At 35.8% G+C, this 21,556-nt stretch overlaps 3 protein-coding genes and 1 non-coding gene across 4 annotated transcripts; 3 read left to right on the top strand and 1 right to left on the bottom strand.

The window, feature by feature from the left end:
* The first annotated feature begins 5,654 nt into the window (after positions 1–5,654).
* Positions 5,655–7,383, top strand: LOC131647135 (putative 12-oxophytodienoate reductase-like protein 1). The gene is made up of 4 exons (XM_058917049.1): positions 5,655–5,770; positions 5,872–6,143; positions 6,275–6,433; positions 6,544–7,383. The coding sequence occupies exons 1-4, from the start codon at positions 5,694–5,696 to the stop codon at positions 7,125–7,127; spliced, it is 1,092 nt and encodes a 363-aa protein (XP_058773032.1). The 5' UTR covers positions 5,655–5,693; the 3' UTR covers positions 7,128–7,383.
* Positions 7,384–11,995: 4,612 nt separating this feature from the next.
* Positions 11,996–13,885, top strand: LOC131647134 (putative 12-oxophytodienoate reductase 11). Its single transcript, XM_058917048.1, has 4 exons — positions 11,996–12,343; positions 12,422–12,693; positions 12,863–13,021; positions 13,157–13,885. The coding sequence occupies exons 1-4, from the start codon at positions 12,270–12,272 to the stop codon at positions 13,738–13,740; spliced, it is 1,089 nt and encodes a 362-aa protein (XP_058773031.1). The 5' UTR covers positions 11,996–12,269; the 3' UTR covers positions 13,741–13,885.
* Positions 13,886–14,145: 260 nt separating this feature from the next.
* Positions 14,146–14,244, bottom strand: LOC131654450 (small nucleolar RNA R64/Z200 family). The gene has a single exon (XR_009299487.1). It is a non-coding gene; the product is annotated as a small nucleolar RNA R64/Z200 family (small nucleolar RNA).
* Positions 14,245–16,339: 2,095 nt separating this feature from the next.
* On the top strand, positions 16,340–18,070 carry LOC131647133 (putative 12-oxophytodienoate reductase 11). The gene is made up of 4 exons (XM_058917047.1): positions 16,340–16,497; positions 16,594–16,865; positions 16,964–17,122; positions 17,241–18,070. The coding sequence occupies exons 1-4, from the start codon at positions 16,409–16,411 to the stop codon at positions 17,825–17,827; spliced, it is 1,107 nt and encodes a 368-aa protein (XP_058773030.1). The 5' UTR covers positions 16,340–16,408; the 3' UTR covers positions 17,828–18,070.
* The last annotated feature ends 3,486 nt before the right edge of the window (positions 18,071–21,556 follow it).

Here is a 21,556-nt window from a genome sequence, read left to right as displayed (position 1 = left end):
CTTCAGTCCAAAGTGTCCGATTTCCTGCTAACGAAGTGCTGCCGAAATTGTACCGCGAATCATATTTTCCATTCTGCTTTCATTCAAACACTTATTTTCTCACAACGATTTCTACACCGGAAATTGTTGTGAACTTTTTATAAATCTAGCCTTACGTTAGATTTATCATTTTTATTTCCTTGTTTTATTTTCTGCCCGTTTAACTTCCGAAGAACGATCCAGCCAACTTGTGGTGGAGGTTCAATACTTGAAGATTTACTTGCCATTTATTTAATTCAGGTTTAATATTTACCGCCTTATTTATATTTTATTTGCATGATATATTGTATGCCTATTAACATGCCTATTATTATAAACCGAATCTATTTATGCATGTTTAACCATATTAATATGTCTGGCTAAATTACTAAGGTGTCGGTATGTAGAGTAAGTTAACCGTAGGGATCCGAAATAAATTGGCTTAATTATGTTTTATTAAATATCACTTATTTTTGGTTTATATGTCTAATTTAATTAGTAAGTCTTAAAACCAACAGAGTGAAAGTTTGAGGGGTTAAGACGGTCAAAGGTTAAAATCAATAGAGCGAAAGTTTGAGATCTTTAACCAGATAGTAGACATAGGACATTAGTTTTAAGGATGGCGAAAGCGTATTAAAACTAATTGGGACTTATTTATTTTCAAAAATTGTTTTTACACCCGAGCGGGATGGCGAAAGCGTACGTTAGGGATATTAGCATGTTCCGAGTCAATAGAGCGAAAGTTTGAGATTAGGAGACTTAAATAGATAACAACTTCATAAAATAGGCATTTTATTAATTACGTTGTTTTCAAAAAGCTCTTCTAAAATCTAATGGGATGGCGAAAGCGTACATTAGGATTAGGATAGTAATCTGAATCAACAGAGCGAAAGTTTGAGACGAGGATTTTTAATCAATTTAGTTAGTAAAGATTTTTAGTTAAATTATGCAAAAGCCAATGGACCTTCGGATTACCTTAAGTTAAACGAAATACATACTGATACCTATCTTTTATTATATTCTTTATTTCTCACTATCACTATCCCTTAGGAACAATCAAAATTTCAGTAGCCCTAGCTTTACATAGTAACCTTAGATAACGGTAGATCGATTCATAGTCCCTGTGGATTCGATATCTTTTAAAACTACACGACACGACTGTGCACTTGCAGTCATCAGATTAATAGACACGTAAAGTCGCGATCATGAACGAATCTTGAAGGTTTGAAAAATGTTAAGTGACAAATGAGTGATCTCCTCACTTCTTATATAGGAGAAGAAGGCCAAAGGGTGTCATGATGGCCTAGGAAGCCTAGGAGGCGCCATCATTGCCTACACCCCAAGGCGGCTCCACCCACGAAAATAGGCCACGTGTCCTGAAACAACTTGGGAAACCCAAAGGGCGCAGTCAACTTTCATGCCTAAAAACGGCGCAGCAATAATGGCAGTCTCCACAGCTGCCACCTGTCAATCACGCTGACAAACGGTAACCGAAACGTGTCAAGTGGAAACCAAGGGACAGCCGCCTCCCCGGTTCCCATGGGCACTGGCCGACCACCATTCGGTCTTATGACCGACAGCAACTCCTCTCCCCGTCAACCTAAGCGTGCGAGGAGTCCACCGTCGAAAACCATTGCTCGTGCTCTTGCTCGGCTAACCTCCTGGTTGAAGTCATCACCCTTACAAGACTAATGACTTGGGGGGCTCCTGTTCTAGACTGGGCCGAGCAGGCCCAGCTCTTCTCACTAGCCGAGCAGGCCCAAGTCATTTGGGCCCATTTACTGGATAACCATCAAGAGTTATCCACGCGCGAAGACCACGCGTCACGCAGCGGAGGATTCGGTCAACCATCTCCGAACCCTACGCTATGCTCATCCAGAACGTGAGTCTCCTGCTGACTCAGCCCTAGCACGGGACATTCTGGTAGTTCCCTAGCACGTGGGCCTCCAGTTGGATTTGGCCCAATTAGGGAACCTTGGCCCAGCGCTGGGGGCTATAAATACCCTCTTTCACTAGAGGGTCAGGTATTCCATTCTTCACTCTCAACCCTCATTCTCTGATAGCTACTAAGTTAAGCATCGGAGAACCTTGCAGGTACCCCCCCCCCCCCATCTTGCTCCCCAAGCCAGATTCCGCTGCCTTGACGATTCTTCTCATCAGGTACGATCAATATGCAATAATAATGATAAGCTATAAAGACAACATATTTCCACAAACAATACGTTTGAATGTAATCATAATAGTAATGTGTTTCCAATTAAATATAAAACAACAAACACACAGAAGCAAATTATCAAATATTTGGTGTGCAATCGATGTTGGTCAGATTTTTCTTCTTCTTTTATTGATTTCAAAAACCAATTACAATCTTATGGATTGTAATCTACTCAACAAAACAGTTTTGAATTTACAAAGAGTTTATCTAAATGTGTCGATTGCATAATAAATTGTGAGAGATAGAGAGAAGACACAAGGATTTGTTTAGGCAGTTCACCAATCGTCATCGCTATGGCTACGTCTGTCCCAAAATGGAAATGTGATCAATCTTACGTTGCAAATATTTGTTTACAAGATAAAAGTAGCAATATAACCCTACAACCCCAATGTTTGATGTTGATTTTAACTCTTTTTCCCCTTGACCTTGAATTCGATCAAGTAATCGAGTTATACTAATTGATCATTCGATTATTGCTACTTCTTTGATCGAACCATCATTCTTCAAAGATTTCACTCGGCTGAATCCAATTGCAAATTATCGTAACCCAAGAATTCCAAACGATCCTCTGGTTACCAGTTCTCCTTCGACAAAACCACCTTCTTCGAAGCTTTCACTCAGTTGAATCCGAATTACGAAATCTTGTGCAAAACCCCCAAATCAACACCTTGATCTTAGAGGACAAACCCTAAATTGGATGTTATCAACTCTGAATCTAGATGGCATCAAACAAGAATGATTATATGTAATTGTTGTATGTACGGATAGATGAGAGATTGAAGAAGAAGAAGAAGAAGAAGAGAACTTTCTTTGTATGTTTATGGTTTCATAAATTTGAAAATGATGCATATATGAGGTAATTATATGTGTGTAAGTTGGAGGCAAAAAGAAAACTAGAAGTTTAGAAAAGAATGGAGAATTATAAAAAAATTTGAAGCATGTGCCGACACCTGTAAGTCATGAGTCGACTCATTTTGAAGCATGTGTTGACCTATATAGTTTCGACTAATAGAAGAAGATTTTCTTCTATTTGTCAACTTGAAAGCTATCATGTGACGACACATGCATTACAGAGCTTACAGACTTTATAAATCATATGCATGTGTCGACTCATAGAAGACATTTTTCTTCTATGTCAGCCTGAAAGCCATCATGTGTCGACACATGCATTACATGACTTACATGCTTTAAAACGCAACAATATATGTCGACTCATAGGTCGTATGTGTCGACTCATGATCCTGATTATGACATGAAGTCTAATTTTTAATGCATAAAACCTTTTTCTAAACACATCTAAACTTCCTTATAATAAGATGTACATTAATACTTAGAGAATAGCGTCCAATATACATAATTTCTAAAGTTGTCCTAGTTTTTAAATCATGCAAAACAATTCTAATGAGAAAGTGCACTCATATACTTCTCTTTTTTGATAATGAAAAAACTTGCGACAATGCATTATGTGTCTTCATGAAGGCTCCCCCTGAATGTGTGCATCCCAACTTCGTCTTGCAGATGCTTCTCCCCTTTTGACAACATCAAAAAGAGACAAAGCAAGCCATGAGAAGTATCTTATATCACACATATACCAATATGTTAGAATAAGAATTAGTTCTGCACTCAATCAAGTTTTGATGATAACAATACATATATTTTATATGTAAACATTTTTATTTCTAACGATTTCTTAAGTGTGCCGATTATAAACGCTTATTGATTCACGACTGCTATCTAAAGAATGATCAGAAATATGCTTGGCACTCCAGAAAGACTACTCACATCCTTCTATGAAGTTACATTAGTTGTTCTAAGGAATGTTGAATGTTTCCTTGAAAGAGGAACTCCTATGTACTTCTCACAAGTTGCTGCTTCGTTGGTCAGATTTTTCTGATTATTTTGTTGATTTCAAATATCAATTACAATCTTATGGGTTATAATCTACTCAACAAAACAATTTTGAATTTACAAAGAGTTTATCTAAACGTGTCAATTGCACAATCAACGAATTTAACAATCTGTAATTGAAAGTAAATGAGAATGAGAGAGAGGACACGAATATTTGTTTAGGCAATTAACCAATCGTCCCCGCTATGGCTACGTCTACCCCTAATTTCAAATGAAATTGAGATATCAATCTTACTTTGCAAAAATTTATTTACAAGAGAAAAGTAAAAATACAACCCTACAAACTCAATGTTTGATGTTGATTCTAACTCTTTCTCTTCCCTTGATTTCGAGCTCGATCAAGTAACACGATAATACTAATTGATCCTCCAGTTACCGCTACTTCTTTGACCAAACCACCATTCTTTAAAGTTTTCACTCGGCTGAATCCAATTGCGAATTATCGTGACCCAAGATTTCCAAACGATCATCTGGTTACTGTTACTCCTTGGATAGAACCACCTTTTATGGAAGCCTTTACTCTGTTGAATCTAAATTGAGAAATCTTGTGCAAAACTCCCAAATTAACACCTTGATCTTGGAGGACAAACCCTAACTGTTTTTTCCCAATCAAACCCCCAGAGATTCTCAACTCAATTTATAATTCAACAATCTAAATTGGACTTTATCGACTCTATTTTAGATGACACCGAACAAGAATGATTATGTGTAATTATTGTGTTTATGCATAGATGAGAGATTGAAGATGAAGATAACTTTCTTTGTATGTTTATGGTTTCATCAAATTGAAAATGATGCATGTATGAGGTATTTATATGTGTGCAAGTTGGAGGCAAAAAGAAAACTAAGTTTAGAAAAGAATGCGTAATTTCCAAATTTCTGAAGCATGTGTCGACAGGTGTAAGTCATGATTCAACTAATTAAGCACTGATTGACGAATGACAAATTTGTCAAAAAAATTATTTTGCTTTATTATATTTAATGATTATAATAGTAATAATAATAATAATATTGATGAAAATTGTAAAAATAAAAAAACTGATCGTTATAAAAAATTTCTAACTAATATAAAAATAGTAAACATTTTAATTGATTGACATTGGCAAATTTGTCAAAAAAACACCTTTTACTTTACTATATTTAATGATTTGGGTAAAAAAATTCCAAAACATGTTCTTATATCAAGGACCTGAATTAGTAGTTGTGTTTTCTAGAAACATGTTTTCATAGGAACATAATTTATTTATTCTTTTTTGATGGTAGCACCTACATATTATATTTATGTTGAGTCAAATTTTTTTTCGTTATGTATGAACATAAACGCTTTACTGTCGAGATACAATCTCTATGAAAAGTGATATTTAGAAATTTGAAAAGTATATACACCGTTGCAGTTGAACAAGCCATGAAACGTAACTGCATACGTTACAAAAGTTTGACTTTGATTTCAAAATTCCCGCCCCTTAGTATAAATATAAATGCACCTAACAAACTCTCTTCACACTCAATTCATATTCTGCCTTAACAGTTGTTATAGACTTAGTTATCAATAATGGGTTCTGATAGTACTGCTGATCCAATTCCTCTTCTTACACCTTATAAAATGGGCAATTTCAATCTCTCTCACAGGTTGGTTGGTACTTAACTACCATTACAGTCTTCATTGTTATTTCAATTTCAGTGCTTTGCTATTGCTAATTAGACTGTTATTTCCAATTGCTTCATTTCAGAGTTGTTATGGCACCACTCACTAGGATGAGATCATACAACAATGTTCCTCAACCTCATGCTATTCTATATTACACTCAGAGAGCAACTAAAGGTGGTCTTCTCATAGCTGAAGCTACCGGTGTCTCTGACACGGCTCAAGGATTACCACATACACCGGGTCTTTGGACTAAAGAACAAGTGGAGGCATGGAAACCTATTGTCGATGCTGTCCATGCTAAAGGCAGTGTCTTTTTCTGTCAACTTTGGCATGTTGGAAGGGCTTCAAATTCAAGTGTGTATCTATTTTCCTTACTCATTAGGTTTCAGTTAATCCATATTTTCTTTGCATAAATATAGGCCATGTTTGTTATTTTCTTCAAATTATATTCTTTTGTTAATGTTCCTTTCTTGTTAATCTAACAGGTTGTCAGCCGAATGGACAAGCCCCAATATCTTCTACAGATAAGTTACTCACAAACACTGCTTTTCAAAAATTCACACCTCCAAGACGATTAAGGACAGATGAAATTCCTGATATTGTCAATGACTTCAAACTTGCCGCAAGAAATGCTATTGAAGCTGGTAACTTAACTCATCTCTACAAATTTATCCAAATTTGAATAATGCTTGAATCGTAGAACTATGACATTTTTTCAAATCACCTAAAATGCCCAATGTGATGCAAATTACAGGTTTTGATGGGATTGAAATCCATGGAGCTCATGGCTATTTATTCGAACAATTCATGAAAGATTCCGTGAATGACAGAACAGATAAATATGGTGGATCCCTTGAAAACCGTTGTCGGTTTACATTGGAAGTTGTTGAAGCTATTGCAAATGAGATAGGAGGAGAAAGAGTTGGAATAAGATTATCACCATTTACTGAATATATGGAAAGTGGAGACTCCAATCCCAATGCCTTGGGACTTTATATGGCTAATGCTCTCAACAAATACAATATTCTGTACTGCCACATGGTGGAACCAAGACTAAAACATTCCATGGAACCAGTTGAAAGCCCTCATAGCCTGGTGCCAATGAGAAAGGCTTTCAATGGAACTTTCATGGTTGCAGGAGCTTATGACAGACAAGATGGGATCAATGCTATTGCTGAAAATAGGGCAGATCTTGTTGTTTATGGTCGTTTGTTCTTAGCTAATCCAGATTTGCCAAAGAGATTTGCACTTGATGCCCCTCTCAATGATTACAATAGGAAGACATTCTACATTTCTGATCCAGTTATTGGTTATACTGACTACTCTTTTCTTGAATGAAGAAACTCATGTTGTGGAACCTAAGAGTGGAACTTCCATATTAAATAAGCTTTTTTCGTCTGGCACTTTTGTTTTTGTAGTGAAGTTTGCCACTTACCTAAGAAATTTGTTGCTTATAGTAGTATTTTATTTTTTGGTGAATTCTTCTCATGCTTCTAACACATTGTGTAGAAGTAGAACAGAGTGTGTAAAACTATAATGTACCTTGATACTTTAAAAATAAATAAAAAAATAGTAATAGCCATGCGTGTTTATTTTTGAGGTGATAAAAAATTGATTTTAAATAAATTGATTTTATAAATTTTATTTTATTTAAATTGTTAATAGAGATATTAAAGTAGGAAAAAGAGAAAGAGATTAGGATTACAATAATATGAATTCCATAACTTATAAAAATAAGAGTTATAAAGAGAATATATAATAAAGGTTTTTTCTTTACTCACGCCCTATGGGGTTACCCCCAGCGAAAAACCCAGTTTACCCCTGCTTCGGAAATGAACTTCCGAAGTAATTTGTTTAAAAAAATTTTCTCAGACTTCAGAAGTTCATCTCTGAAAACACCAAATGGGGGGTGTTTTCGGAGATGAACTTCCGAAAACACCTTTTTTTAGATTTTGGGGGGTTTCGGAAATGAACTTCCGAATTATGCAGAAACTGTGTTTTTTTTTATGATTTTGGAATTAAAGATAGACGGCAAATAAAATAATCGATATATAAACAGAAAATACTAATATACTAATATGATAAGAAAAGTGATATATACAAACCGATCCGATCCAAATCCAAATAATAATAGTGTACGAAAGATACAATCCGAAAACAAAAAAAAAATAAACCCGACCACTACTGAGTATGCCTAACCCTCTCACCCTGGGCCCTCCTCTGCCGCCTGTATGCCGCCGCACGGCCCGCATCAGTGACGATCATCTCCATCACGGCGACTGCCTCTGGACCGCCCTGATGAACGACACCTCGATCCAACGCGTCCCACCCAAGCATCTCTATCCGCTGGTAGATCGGCAGGAGATCAATGGCGTGGTCATCCTCGGCCTGCTGGTTCTCCAGCATCTCCTTGTGTGCTGGCCTAGGAGCACCGGGAGCGTCGGGTGTCAGTAGAGGATGTGACACCCGATAGAACCATGTGACGTACCCCTCCACGCTGTGCCATTCCTGGGTGACCCGCATGCGACTGTACTCCTCCGGTACCACATGATGCTTCCAATCGTCAAACATGGCAGTGAGCTGCACTCTGGTCACTGTGTCGGGAGCAGCCTCAAAGGGTGACATGGGTATCATCTGCACAAATCCGAACTGCCGCATGCACCGCTCAGGGAGATACCGGACCATGATGGTAGTCCCGCATGCCAACCAGCCAGAATATAGAGATATGCCGTCAAAGGGGACAATCTGAGTGTAGTCGCTGAACGGCCTCCAGGTGGCGTCGTCGTGCATCGTGCGGTCCAAGTACCCACGGTATGGTCCCACCGCATTGTTCCCCCTCTGGAGAACGTATCTGGCGGCCCTGGGCATGGCGTCAACGTACGCAGGATCGATGTGGAAGTCGTGGATGCGGGAGAAGTAGGAGATGTTCCAGCTCTGAAACATAAATAAATACGAAACATAAGTAAATACGAAACATAAATAAATACGGAACAATTAAAATGAAATGTACCGTGAGTAGTGTGCAGGATCCGGTCAACTGCCTCGTCCTCCAGTTGGAGGCCTCATTCAGCTTCTGGTATAGGTATGCCAGAGTAGCTGCCCCCTAGTTCCACTGGTGAACGGTGGTCAAGTCCATGAAGTAGCGGAGGTAGGTCATGTCGACGTACCTCGCACTCTTGTCAACAAAGATCGCAGCGCCTACCACATACATGTACCAGCAGCTGAATAGACGATTAATAAAATATTGAATAAACGTCTAAATTATAAACGGTTAAATAATGTAGTCGGACAAATTATAAAAAATACCTCTCCCTCCCAGATCCGCCGAGCGACGTGGTCGCGGTAGGATATCAGCACGGAAGTGTCAATGGGCCCTCCCGGGTAGCTGTCCTCCTGCTCATCCTCCTCCCCGGGTGGAGGGTCAACATCCGGTACCCCCTCCGCCTCGTGGTATGGCACAGCCACCTCCTCCTCCTCCTCTCGCTGGCGGGAAGAAGATACCCGAGCCAGCCTACTCCTAGATCCAGATGAGGAGGTACCCTCGCCCATCTACACATTCTAAACATCCTAAATATCAGTACAAACCTAACCTAATACATTTTTTGCTATTTGTAAACACCCTAATATAAATTTTAATCATAGATCTTAAAATCAAAATGCTTACCGATTGAATAAATTGGAGGACTTTTGAATGTAGTAGAGCAAGTAGATGGAGCCTTTGATGTAGCTTGGAAGTGGTTTGCAGAAAAATCTCTTTGGGGTTGAGTTTGGAAGAAGATTAGGGTAAATGAATTGGGGGAGGGGGGCTGTTTTGCTTAATCTGCAAAACGCGCAGTATTTCGGAAATGAACTTCCGAAATGCTGTTTTCGGAAATGAACTTCCGAAATAAGACAATTTTTTCAAAAAAAAAAGGCGCTTTCGGAGATGCATCTACGAAAACACCTTTTTCTTGCATTTCGGAAATGCATTTCCGAAGTCAGGGGTAGTTTGGGGTTTTCACCAGAGGTGGGCTAGAAGGTTGGGAGGTAGCCAAAGAAATTTTCATAATAAAACATAAATTGACTAAACTACCATTAGCGCAACTATAATCAAATGTCCTTTTACATATTATCTAACTAAATGTGATTTGATGCAATGCTTTCACTTTATTTTTCATCGAAAAACAAGTTTCTCATTTACTAGCTTGGTTTCTAATCGTAAGAATCTCATATCTTAACTTTTTATTGTTATTCTCTAGAAAATCGATGTGATATTTAAGATCTAAGTTACTATTTTCAATTTTATCATGTTTCTTAATTAACTTAACATTTAATTTAAATAATTTATTGTTTGAGAGAGTTGTTACCTCGGGACCATCTTCTTCATCTAAAGCTTTCAAGTAAATGTGTTCTTCTTCTTCGTCGGATGAAGGATCTTTGAAGCTTCTAACAAAGGTTGATTTTCCAAGAGTTCTACTTGACGTTGAGTCTCTAAAGAAATTGTTTGTCAAGACTTCTTCCTCATTTTTTTCTCATAGATTTCACTTGATGAAGCTTATTCATCTTCATTGAATGAAGCAAATATTGTTGATGAAGTTTCTCCAATATCAGATGATGATCCTTCAAGGTTCGTTGAGTTTTTCCCGTTATCTTTCAATAGTTGAAGAAACTCATTGAGTTTCCCGACGATTTCCTCCTTCTTAGATTTTTCTTGAAAATTGCAAACTTTTTTTGTCTCTCGATTTAAGGATTGAATCAAATTTCTAATTTTAACTATTAATTATTGGATATTTGTTAGATACAAAGAGGTTCTAACATGACTTCTAAGATTTCTAATGGTTGAACACCATCCGTCAAGATAACATTCACATTCATATAGTGTTTCAACTTATTTTCCTTGTGTGTTCATTCCCTCTTGTTCGATACTTGAAGAAACTATATAGATTATTTCAAGAGTGTCTCACATTTCCTTGGCAGAATTACATTTAAGAACATAAAAAGTTGGTTTTTACTTAAAGACATAACCAAAAAGTTTTTGGACAAAACTTAGGTACAATTCTTTAGGTGTGGTTCTTACTATTTTCTAATGAAAATATGACAAGTTTATAATTTCCTCTTAGACGTATGCAAATTTCTCCTATTTTCACTCACTAAATGATATTTAAGTTATTTGTCATATTTTTATTGGAAAATAGTAAGAACCACACCTAAAGAATTGTACATATGTTTTGTCCAAAGGTTTTACCTTTAAAATCTAATTCAAACTTTCTCTTGTCTTCTTCGATTCAAAGGAAATCAGATTTATCTACTCTTTGACCATTACCATAGTGAGTAGAGATAAACGAACCATTAATTATTGTTTCCCATAACTCAAGATTAATACTTTAAATAAAAACTTTAATTCTAGTTGTTCATGAGTCAAATTTATCACCATTAAACAGTAAATGTGTGTTTAGAAAAGTCTTTTGATTAGAAGAAGTGATGGAAATCATCTTTTCCCTAAGATGATCTGTCTTTAAATAGGAGTTGAATTCTAATGTCATTTTTGGACATGTGACTTTATGCACAAGAGAGGTGAATATTGATGGTTTAAAAATAAAATTATTTAAGAAATCAGAGTTTAAAAATATTTTATAACATAGCGGAATAAAAAAATAGACAAAGAACTAAAGAAAAAGACAATAAAATCTAAATTTTATATATATATATATATATATATATATATATATATATATATATATATATATTCTTTTAATTTTCATCAATTACTTCTTTCCTTTTTGATTTGCATTAGAATTTATTTTTGGGGTCAGATCTGACATCAAATGGTTCCACCCCCTCTCGATCGCAGTTGCAAGAATCAAACTGTGGTCCTCCCTACCAAGTTCCGCATTAATTACCACCGAACCAACTAACGATTGATAATTTAAAATCAATTTTGTTGAAATTATCTAAACAATATTAATTAATGACAATTACTTTTATTTATATTTAAACATAAATCAATTTTTTTAAGCTCAATTAATTTAAGTCAAAGTGAACACTCGGTACCAAAAAATTTACCTTAAATCAATTCTACCAAATTAAATTCACTCAAAATCAATTTCTATCAATCAATAGTCTATACAATTTACAAACACACCAAGAGTCAACATTTATTATTTTTATATAAGAAAGAACATTAAGTAACAAACGTTTTTCTTGAGACAGAGGGGACACCGGCACAATTTTGCAACTCCAAATTAACGAACCTGGACGCTTTACTGGAGAAGTACAGACACTATCGCCTCTTCAATGTGAAAAATATGAAAACGATATTTTCAACAGTTTAAGACTTAACACAATTGCACACGTCACATATACGTAACGTGGAATATTAGATTTTGTGAATGAAAAATGAACTTTCTAGAACTTTAACACACCACAAGAACAACTCTCTTCCAATTCAATTCCATATTTTGTTACTTATCAATTCTTAGTAATCAACTTCACTAATCTATAATGGCTGCTACCACTATTGATCCAATTCCTCTTCTCACACCTTACCAGATGGGAAAATTCAATCTTTCTCACAGGTTGGTAATGGTAACTACCATTTCAATTTCAATGCTATGTTACTGCTAACCTTTTATTTTCAATTGCTTTATTTTCAGAGTTGTTTTGGCACCACTCACTAGAATGAGATCGTACAACAATGTTCCTCAACCCATTGCTATCAATTATTACGCTCAGAGAGCATCTCAAGGTGGTCTTCTCATTGCTGAAGCTACTGGTGTGTCTGATACTGCTCAAGGCTATCCACGCACGCCAGGTGTTTGGACAAAAGAGCAGGTGGAAGCATGGAAACCAATTGTAGATGCTGTTCATGCTAAAGGCAGTGTCTTTTTCTTACAGATTTGGCATGTTGGAAGGGTTTCAAATTCAAGTATGTATCTATTTTCTTACCTAATAAACTAAAACGATGATGATTTGAGTTAGGTGCTGTTATTATTGAGTGTTATTAAGAAGTAACTACTTTCAATTTTTTTAAATAATGCATATACACATTTATGCAAATAGAATACTTACTCGTTGCTACATTGTTATGCTTACAGCTTATCAACCTAATGGACAAGCGCCAATATCTTCTACTGACAAGTCACTCACAAGCAATGATGTCAAACAATTCACGGCCCCGAGACGACTGAGGACAGATGAAATTCCTCATATTGTCAATGACTTCAGACTTGCTGCAAGAAATGCTATTGAAGCTGGTAACTTAACTCATCTTTTCAAAATTATCCAATCATAGTACAATAATATTTTCCAAACAGAACTATTTTTTGCTTTTGAGCGAACTAGGACATATTGAAAATCACCTAACATGTTCAATGTGAAGCTAATTGCAGGATTTGATGGTGTTGAAATCCATGGGGCTCATGGCTACCTACTTGAACAATTCATGAAAGATAAAGTGAATGACAGAACAGATGAATATGGTGGATCCCTTGAGAATCGTTGTCGATTTGCCTTGGAAGTTGTTGAAGCTGTTGTGAATGAGATAGGAGCGGAAAAAGTTGGAATTAGATTATCACCTTTTGCAGAATATGCAGAAAGCACAGACTCTGACCCTAATGCATTGGGACTTTATATGGTTAATGCCCTCAATAAATATAATATTCTCTACTGTCACATGGTGGAACCAAGAATAAAATCTGCCATTGAAACGGTTGAAAGCCCTTATAGCTTGGTGCCAATGAGAAAGGCTTTCAATGGCACTTTCATGGTTGCAGGAGGTTATGACAGACAAGACGGAATCAATGCTATTGCTGAAAACAGGGCAGATCTTGTTGTTTATGGTCGATTGTTTTTAGCAAATCCAGATTTGCCAAAGAGATTTGCACTTGATGCTCCTCTAAACAAATACAACAGGGAAACATTCTACATTCCTGATCCAGTTGTTGGTTATACTGACTACCCTTTTCTTGAATGATGAAACACATGCTGCAGAATCCAATGATGGAACTTTTATACTAAATAAGATTTTTTCCTGTTGCACATTGATTTTTATTGAAGTTGGGCACTTAAATAAGAAACTTGTTACTTCTAGGAGTTTTTTTTTATTGATTTTTCTGATACTTGTCTGCTAGGACACAAAGTGTAAATCCAATGTATTATTATATTCAAATCATCATGATACTTTGTGTTAATATGAAGATTATTTTAGACATTACTCAAATTCATAGCTACTTTATTCAAATCATCACGTACTATTATTCCCCAACTATTAAAGTTCAATTCAGTACCCAAAATTAGCATATTTGACAGAGTTTTGATCCTCAACACTTTATACTAATCATACAGAAGATTTAAAACAAGTTAATAAATCAATGTAGTTTTCTGATTATTGAACAAGAACTCACATTGTTATTGATTTACTTTGAAAATCTCTAAATTCTGACATGTGAGTTTGATTATTAATTCATCATGATGAAACTACAAAATCCTTAAATTAAAACTTTACTCAGTTACTTTCAATTATTGTAATTCAAGTACAATCAATCGAAAAATTACCTAACGGGTTTTTAAACCACTCATAAAAAATATGCCTAATCCTACCCTTAGCTACTATTGCAAGCCACCACCAAGTATGCCAAAGGATCAAATGATATAGCATTTTGGCCAGACAAAGACCCCACCTAAAATAGGTGGCTCATTACAAAAACAAAGTTGGACGGACGCCCAATCGCAACTTTGGGTTGCCCGACCCGAATATATTGTCACTCATTCACCTTGGGTCATACATGGCAACACAAGGGTGATAAGAGACCAATTGTTTTGATCATGTTCTGGGGGAGGAAACCACTTCTCCGAGGAAGGAAGAAACCACTCCTCCGTAATCCCACGTAAGATGAACCTAAAGTTCATTCAGCAATGTGAGACTTGCCCTAGATGCAAGTTACAAGTAAATTTTGGGGTTCTTAACTTGGTCAATTGGCCATTTCCCAGAGCTTAACAACAACCTACCACCCTCAATCGAATAGCCAAAGTGAAATCTTGAACCGTTGCTTAGAACATTGGCAGCGGCCTAAAGAATGGGTCAATTGGTTACCTTTGGCTGAGTGGTGGTACAATACCACTTATCATTCTACTATTCAAGCTACCCCTTATGAGATTGTGTATGGTCAAGCACCCCCCCCCCCCCCCCCCCATCTTCCTTATTGCCCTCGAAGTACCAAGTTGGAGGCAGTAGATCGAAGTTTCATTGTAAGGGAGGAAATGATCCAGAAATTACAAGGTAACTTGGGTCGGGCTCAAGCACGTATGAAGCGGCAGGCTGATAAACATCATAGTGATAGGGAATTCAAAGGAGATTAAGTTTTCCTAAAGTTATATCCCTATAGACAATCTTCTGCTCAATATCGTGCTTCCGAAAAGCTTTCTCCTCGGTTTTATGGTCCTTATCAGGTGCTACATAGGGTGGGAAAAGTTGCATACACCTTGATTCTCCCAGCTAATTCGAGGATTCATCCTACGTTCCATGTATCTCTCTTGAAACCGTGTCCTGATGCGAACATTCCCGTGGTTGCACTTCCTGAAGAGTGAGGAAGTTTGAATGATTCTAAGGAGCCATTTAAGATTTTGAAGAGGCGCTCGATTCAGAGACATAATAGGGCAGTTACTGAGGTTTTGGTTCAATGGAAAGGGGAGGCTATGAAAGAGACTACTTGGGAGTTACTATACAAAATCAAGCTACGGTTTCCCTATTTTGATGTTACAGCTTTTCCTTGAGGACAGGGAAGATTTCAAGGGGCGGGATATGATGCATGTAGTAGTGTAAACAACTGTTATTAGTTGTATATAGAGTTAGAAAATAACCATTCAATGTATGCTTTTGTTGAATAAATAATCATTCAATGTATGTTTTTGTTGAATAAATAACTATTCAAGGTGAGAAGGAATCTTTGATGAAATGGTGTGCTCGGGGCCTTACTGACGGAATCTTAACATTACAAGGGGAAGGAATTTTTGATGAAATAGTATGCTCAGGGGCCTTACGGACGGAATCTTAACATTACAAGGGGAAATCCATTTTTTTTTTACAGAGGCTAAAATCAAAACTCGCTAATATTACATGAGGTTTTGTCTATATAACCCTAGTATTAATTAAGTTTATTTGCATCTGGAATAAATATTTTCCTCAACCACATGGTTATTATCTCGACATGAGTGAATAAATACAATTTAGTTCAACAGATACAACCAATAACTATCAAAGAGATAATAGAAAATGACCAAAATGACTAAGTTAAAATTAAATAATCGAAATGTAAATAGAAGCTAAATATAGTATAATTTACCGAATTAACAAACAAATATTAACCGTTAAGGAAAACACATAGTATATACTCTGTGCTGTGCTGATGTTGATGTAATATACTAAACCCTTTTCTCCAACCAATAAGCCATGTACTACCACCTTATTAAACTAAACAAATCAAAAAGGGCAACAACACCAACGCAATGTCACACATCAGGAGAACCAAAAAGGTGTGCGATTCACAGTCCACCATTTTAAGACATACTATAAATACATATAAACCCAACCAACTCTATTCAAATTCAGTTCCACATTTTGTTCCATAACAATAATTTAACTTATGGGTATCAAAAAAGTCGAAATGGCTGCTTCTGATCCTATTCCTCTTGTTACACCATACAAGATGGGAAACTTCAATCTTTCCCACAGGTTTATTCATAGTAACCAACAATTTCAATGTTACTTCACTTTCCATTTCAATGTTAACTAGTAACTAACCATTTTCACTTGCTTCATTTTTTTCAGAGTTGTTTTGGCACCACTCACTAGAACAAGATCATTCAACAACGTTCCTCAACCTCATGCTACTCTCTATTACTCTCAGAGAGCATCTCAAGGTGGTCTTCTCATAACAGAAGCTACTGGTGTCTCAGACACGGCTCAAGGCTATCCAAACACTCCGGGTATTTGGACAAAGGAACAAGTGGAAGCATGGAAACCTATTGTAGATGCTGTTCATGCGAAAGGCGGTGTCATTATCTGTCAGATTTGGCATGTTGGAAGGGTTTCAAATTCATGTATGCATAACGTATCTATTTGATAACTGATAACTAATATCACTAGTTTATTTTTCATACTCTCTCAATGCATGTTTATGTTCCTTGTTATTTGACAGGTTATCAGCCTAATGGGCAAACACCGATATCTTCTTCAGATAAGTCACTCACAAGCAGTCATGCCCAACAATTCACTCCACCGAGAAGGCTAAGCACCGACGAAATTCCTAATATTGTCAATGACTTCAGACTTGCTGCAAGAAATGCTATCGAAGCTGGTAACTTCATTTATATCCTTACAAATTTCTTCAAAATAGAAAAATGCCTTAATCATAGTACAGTATTATTTTTCAGAAACTGGACTATTTAACATGCTCAATTTGATGTAAATGGTAGGTTTCGATGGGATTGAAATACATGCGGCTCATGGTTATTTAATTGAACAATTCATGAAAGATGAAGTGAATGATAGAACAGATGAGTATGGTGGATCCATTGAGAATCGTTGTCGATTTGCTTTGGAAATTGTTGAAGCTGCTGTGAATGAAATAGGGGCAGATAAAGTTGGAATAAGATTATCACCTTTTGCAGAACATTCAGAATGCGGAGACTCTAGTCCTAAAGAATTAGGACTTTATATGATTAATGCTCTCAATAAGTATAATATTCTTTACTGTCACATAGTGGAACCGAGAATTAAATCTGCTTGTGAAGTGGATGATAATAGTCCTCACAGTTTGGTGCCAATGAGAAAGGCTTTCAATGGCACTTTCATAGTTGCAGGAGGTTATGACAGACAAGATGGAAACAATGCTGTTGCTGCAAACAAGACAGATCTTGTTGTTTATGGTCGTTTGTTCTTAGCTAATCCAGATTTGCCAAAGAGATTTGCACTTGATGCTCCTCTCAACAAGTATAATAGGGAGACATTCTACACTTCTGATCCGGTTGTTGGTTATACTGACTATCCATTTCTTGAATGATGAAAAATATGTTGCTGAGTCCAAGGGTAGAACTTCCATATTAAATAATAAGTTTATTTTTCCTCTTGCATTTTTGTTTTAGTAGTGAAGTTGGTCACTTAAATAAGAAAAATGTTGCTTATAGTAGTATTTTTATTGATTCTTATCATACTTCTCTGCTAGGACAGACCATGTGTAAAACTATTATGTACCTGATATTTTAATACCATATGAGCTTTGTGTTAATATGATGATTATTTTAGACATTACTCGAATTCTTAGCCATTTCCTAACTAACAAAGACTATTTTAGTACCTAAGGTTTTACAAAAGAGTTTAGATTTTTTTAAAAGAAAGTATGATTCTTACCTAGTGAATTTGATGGTTATATACAAATTAGTTGGTCTTACAAATACTAACTAGGCCCAACAACCTATCAAACTTAGTTATTTAGTTAATTGTGTAACTGATATCTTAACTAACACTATCTAAACTTGAATCTCCAACCTAATCCTTTGTTTAGTAGTATGTTAATTACTTACAGTAATATTTTCCTTGCTTACTTGATCTCAAGTGAAATTTAGTTTTAATGTGTTTACTCCTTCAATGAGCTATAGAATTCTTTGTAAGATTAATTGTTGATTTGTAGTCAATCATTAGTTCCACTTCTTCCTCTTTGCCCATCTTCATCTCAATCAACAAAAATGCAGTCGCGCTCCTTGACAAACTACATTGCACGTTAAGGTATACTTAACTTCACAAGAGGATAGAGCCACCGTTGTTTGCTTATTGGAGCACCATAAAAGTTGAGAATGGAACACTTGAACACATATCCAATTGTACTTCTTCTTTCCACTTTGTCTCCACAGCAATCTGAATCACAAAAATTAGTCAACTTATCCATCTTGCCATCGGGTTTGAGAAATAAGATGTCATGGTCTAATGATTTCAGTATTCATAGCTTTTAGATAAAAATCAACATAGTCTCTGATATTTCTTGCCTTATTATTGGCTATGCCAATAATATCAGTTTTAGCCATGACTTTTTCTTGTCCTTTTTTTATTCTCTTCAAGATCCTCTTCATCTTCAAAGTCATCTTCAAGATATATACTCAAACAAATGCGCGTGAATATGAAATCTTGGTTGTTGAGTTTCAATTTGATATATTCTCAAAATTTTAAATGTTCTCTCTAGTTATGGGTCACCTTTGTAAACTAGGATTAACAAACCTGCGCATGCAGCAGTCACACACCTGTGATGACACCAAAAGACATTACTATAAAGATTACATTTTATGACAAAGCTTTCACCTCACCCAATAAAAATCGAGGAAACATTCCAAGACACGTTGTTTTTTTTTTCTTTTCAAGAAATTATCATCTATTCCCTCGGTTTAAAAACAAAATCGAGGAGAAACTAATTTAGGGCACATGCTTTGAGTCCTAACAACTGCACTATTTTTTCTTTAAAAGTGGCGCCTTTCTTATTATTTAAGATTTTATTTTATTATTAAGTATTCTATTCCTTCAGTTTCTCAAATAATTAAGGGGTATGATACCAATATTTTACTATAAAAGGATTCATTCACTAATTTTTACTTAAACCCTAACTCACAAGGTCAGCTGCTCCATACTCTTAAACATAATTCTTTCTGATGGATTGCGAGACAAAAAAATTTGGATACTATGTTGTTGTTCTTCTTACACCAACCTTTAACAAATTATTTTTTGTTCTTGCAAACTATCCCACATAATTGTGTTGTTTTTGTTGTTGTTGTCGCTGTTTTCTGGAATAACTTTCCGATGTTGTTAATCAAAGAAAATTTTTATATATATATATATATATATATATATATATATATATATATATATATATATATATATATATATATATATATATATATATATATATATATATATATATATATATATATATATATATATATATATATATTGATTTCTTTAGTTGACAATATTGAAAAATTTATTCTTAATTATATTTCAACACACAAAGAAATGGGTGAATGCTAAAAATTTTAAAAAGGAAACAATACATGTTAATTCAATTTTTTCCATTCAACATTTTTTTGGCAATAGAAGTAATTTATTAGCTCAGTTCTTTTAGAAACTAAGGTCAAAAGTACAAAATTATTGTATTTTTTATTTAAAAAGAATAGCTTTTTACCTCAGGTTTGAGTCATAACTGAAGGAAAAACGAAGTGTGTTTATAGAGTTTCTTTGCAATCCTTAAACAAATCTTTGTTGTCCATTTAGTCAGTATCAACTAGGCATGGCAAACGGGCATACCCTCCGTGAATAGGCCGGTCCCGCAAAAGCTTGCAAAAAACGGGACGTGACAGGGCAGACATACTTGAAGGGAACCACAAACATACTTGAGGATGCGAGCCTAAAATCTTGGTCCTCCCTGCACTAAAAGTAAAGGCAGAGGGGAACCACAGATGCTGCTCCTTTTAGGCCTAAAAACACAAAAATCCATGTAAATGCATATGCTCGCAAAAAATGGTGCGGAGAAGGCACATTAGAGGATGTGGGCTTAAACTCTTGACTCGCCCTGCACTAATTTGCGAAAAAGGGAATTGCCCAACGGACCAGGCCTGTTTTGCCACCCCTAATATCAACGCTCAAGACACTGTCATTAGTGATACACGTGAACCTAAAACACATTCATTCAGAAGGCTAATGCCACATTATAAAAAGTATTATAAATATCACAAAATTAATCATGAAAGCATTAGTCATGAAAACATTGAAACTTATAGACGCTTGGAAAAATTTATCTATGATGAATTGCAAGAGCAGAAAAATATTTGGGTTCGAGGTTTGCATTCTTAAATAATAATATAACGGATTATTTATTTTATTTATCTAACTCTTTATTTATTTTATATTAGAAACAAATGCAATAATATCCAACATTTGATCTTTTCCAAGATTCAATGAAACGAAGATCTAACATTTGATCTTCACTGAAAGTAAATTAAATTGACTAAAAAAAATAAAATATGTTACCAAATCGTGGGTTGCCTCCCACGCAACGCTTGTTTAAGGTCATTAGCTTAACTATAGAGCCTAAGGCTCTGTGAGCACCAAAGACACCCTCTCTGATGCTTTGTTAGTAGGTGGCAACACTCTTTGCTCCTTGCCCTTAACACTGAAGACCTTCGAGTCTCAAGGATCCCTCACTTCAACACTTTCATCCTCAGAATTTTCTGAATTATGTAAGGCCCAGATGCCTTACACCTAAACTTGCTTAGTAATCCCTTTATCCTAGACTTTTGGCAATGAGCCCTCTATCAAACTTTCAATTTTTTTCTTGCCAGCTTTTGCTTTTCAGGTGGTTTTCTCATTTTGCTCACCTCGTATCCTTGAGGTTGATCATGTTGGTGCTTTGTGACTTCAAATACATTGAATATCACTCGTTCTTTGTTAAATCTCAATGTTAACTCTCCCAAATCCACATCAATCAAATCCCTTTCTGTTGCCAGGAATGTCCTTCCAAGAATCAGTGGGGTTTTAGCGTCCTTGGGCATGTCCAGAATTACAAAGTTTGTCAGAAAAGCAAGGCCATACACCTTAACTAATACATCCTCCAAGATTCCATAGGGATTCATTACTGATCGTCCGGATAATATGAAAGTCATATGGATAGACTTAGGCTATCCATAACTCAACCTCCTTATCATTGAGACGGCATTAGATTAATGTTTGCCCGTAAATTACAAAAAGTTTG

The sequence above is a fragment of the Vicia villosa genome, linkage group LG2 (genome assembly GCF_029867415.1).
Source record: "Vicia villosa cultivar HV-30 ecotype Madison, WI linkage group LG2, Vvil1.0, whole genome shotgun sequence".
NCBI lineage: Eukaryota > Viridiplantae > Streptophyta > Magnoliopsida > Fabales > Fabaceae > Vicia > Vicia villosa.
Note: the sequence above shows the minus strand (reverse complement) of the source record. Positions and strands in the feature narration are given on the sequence as shown.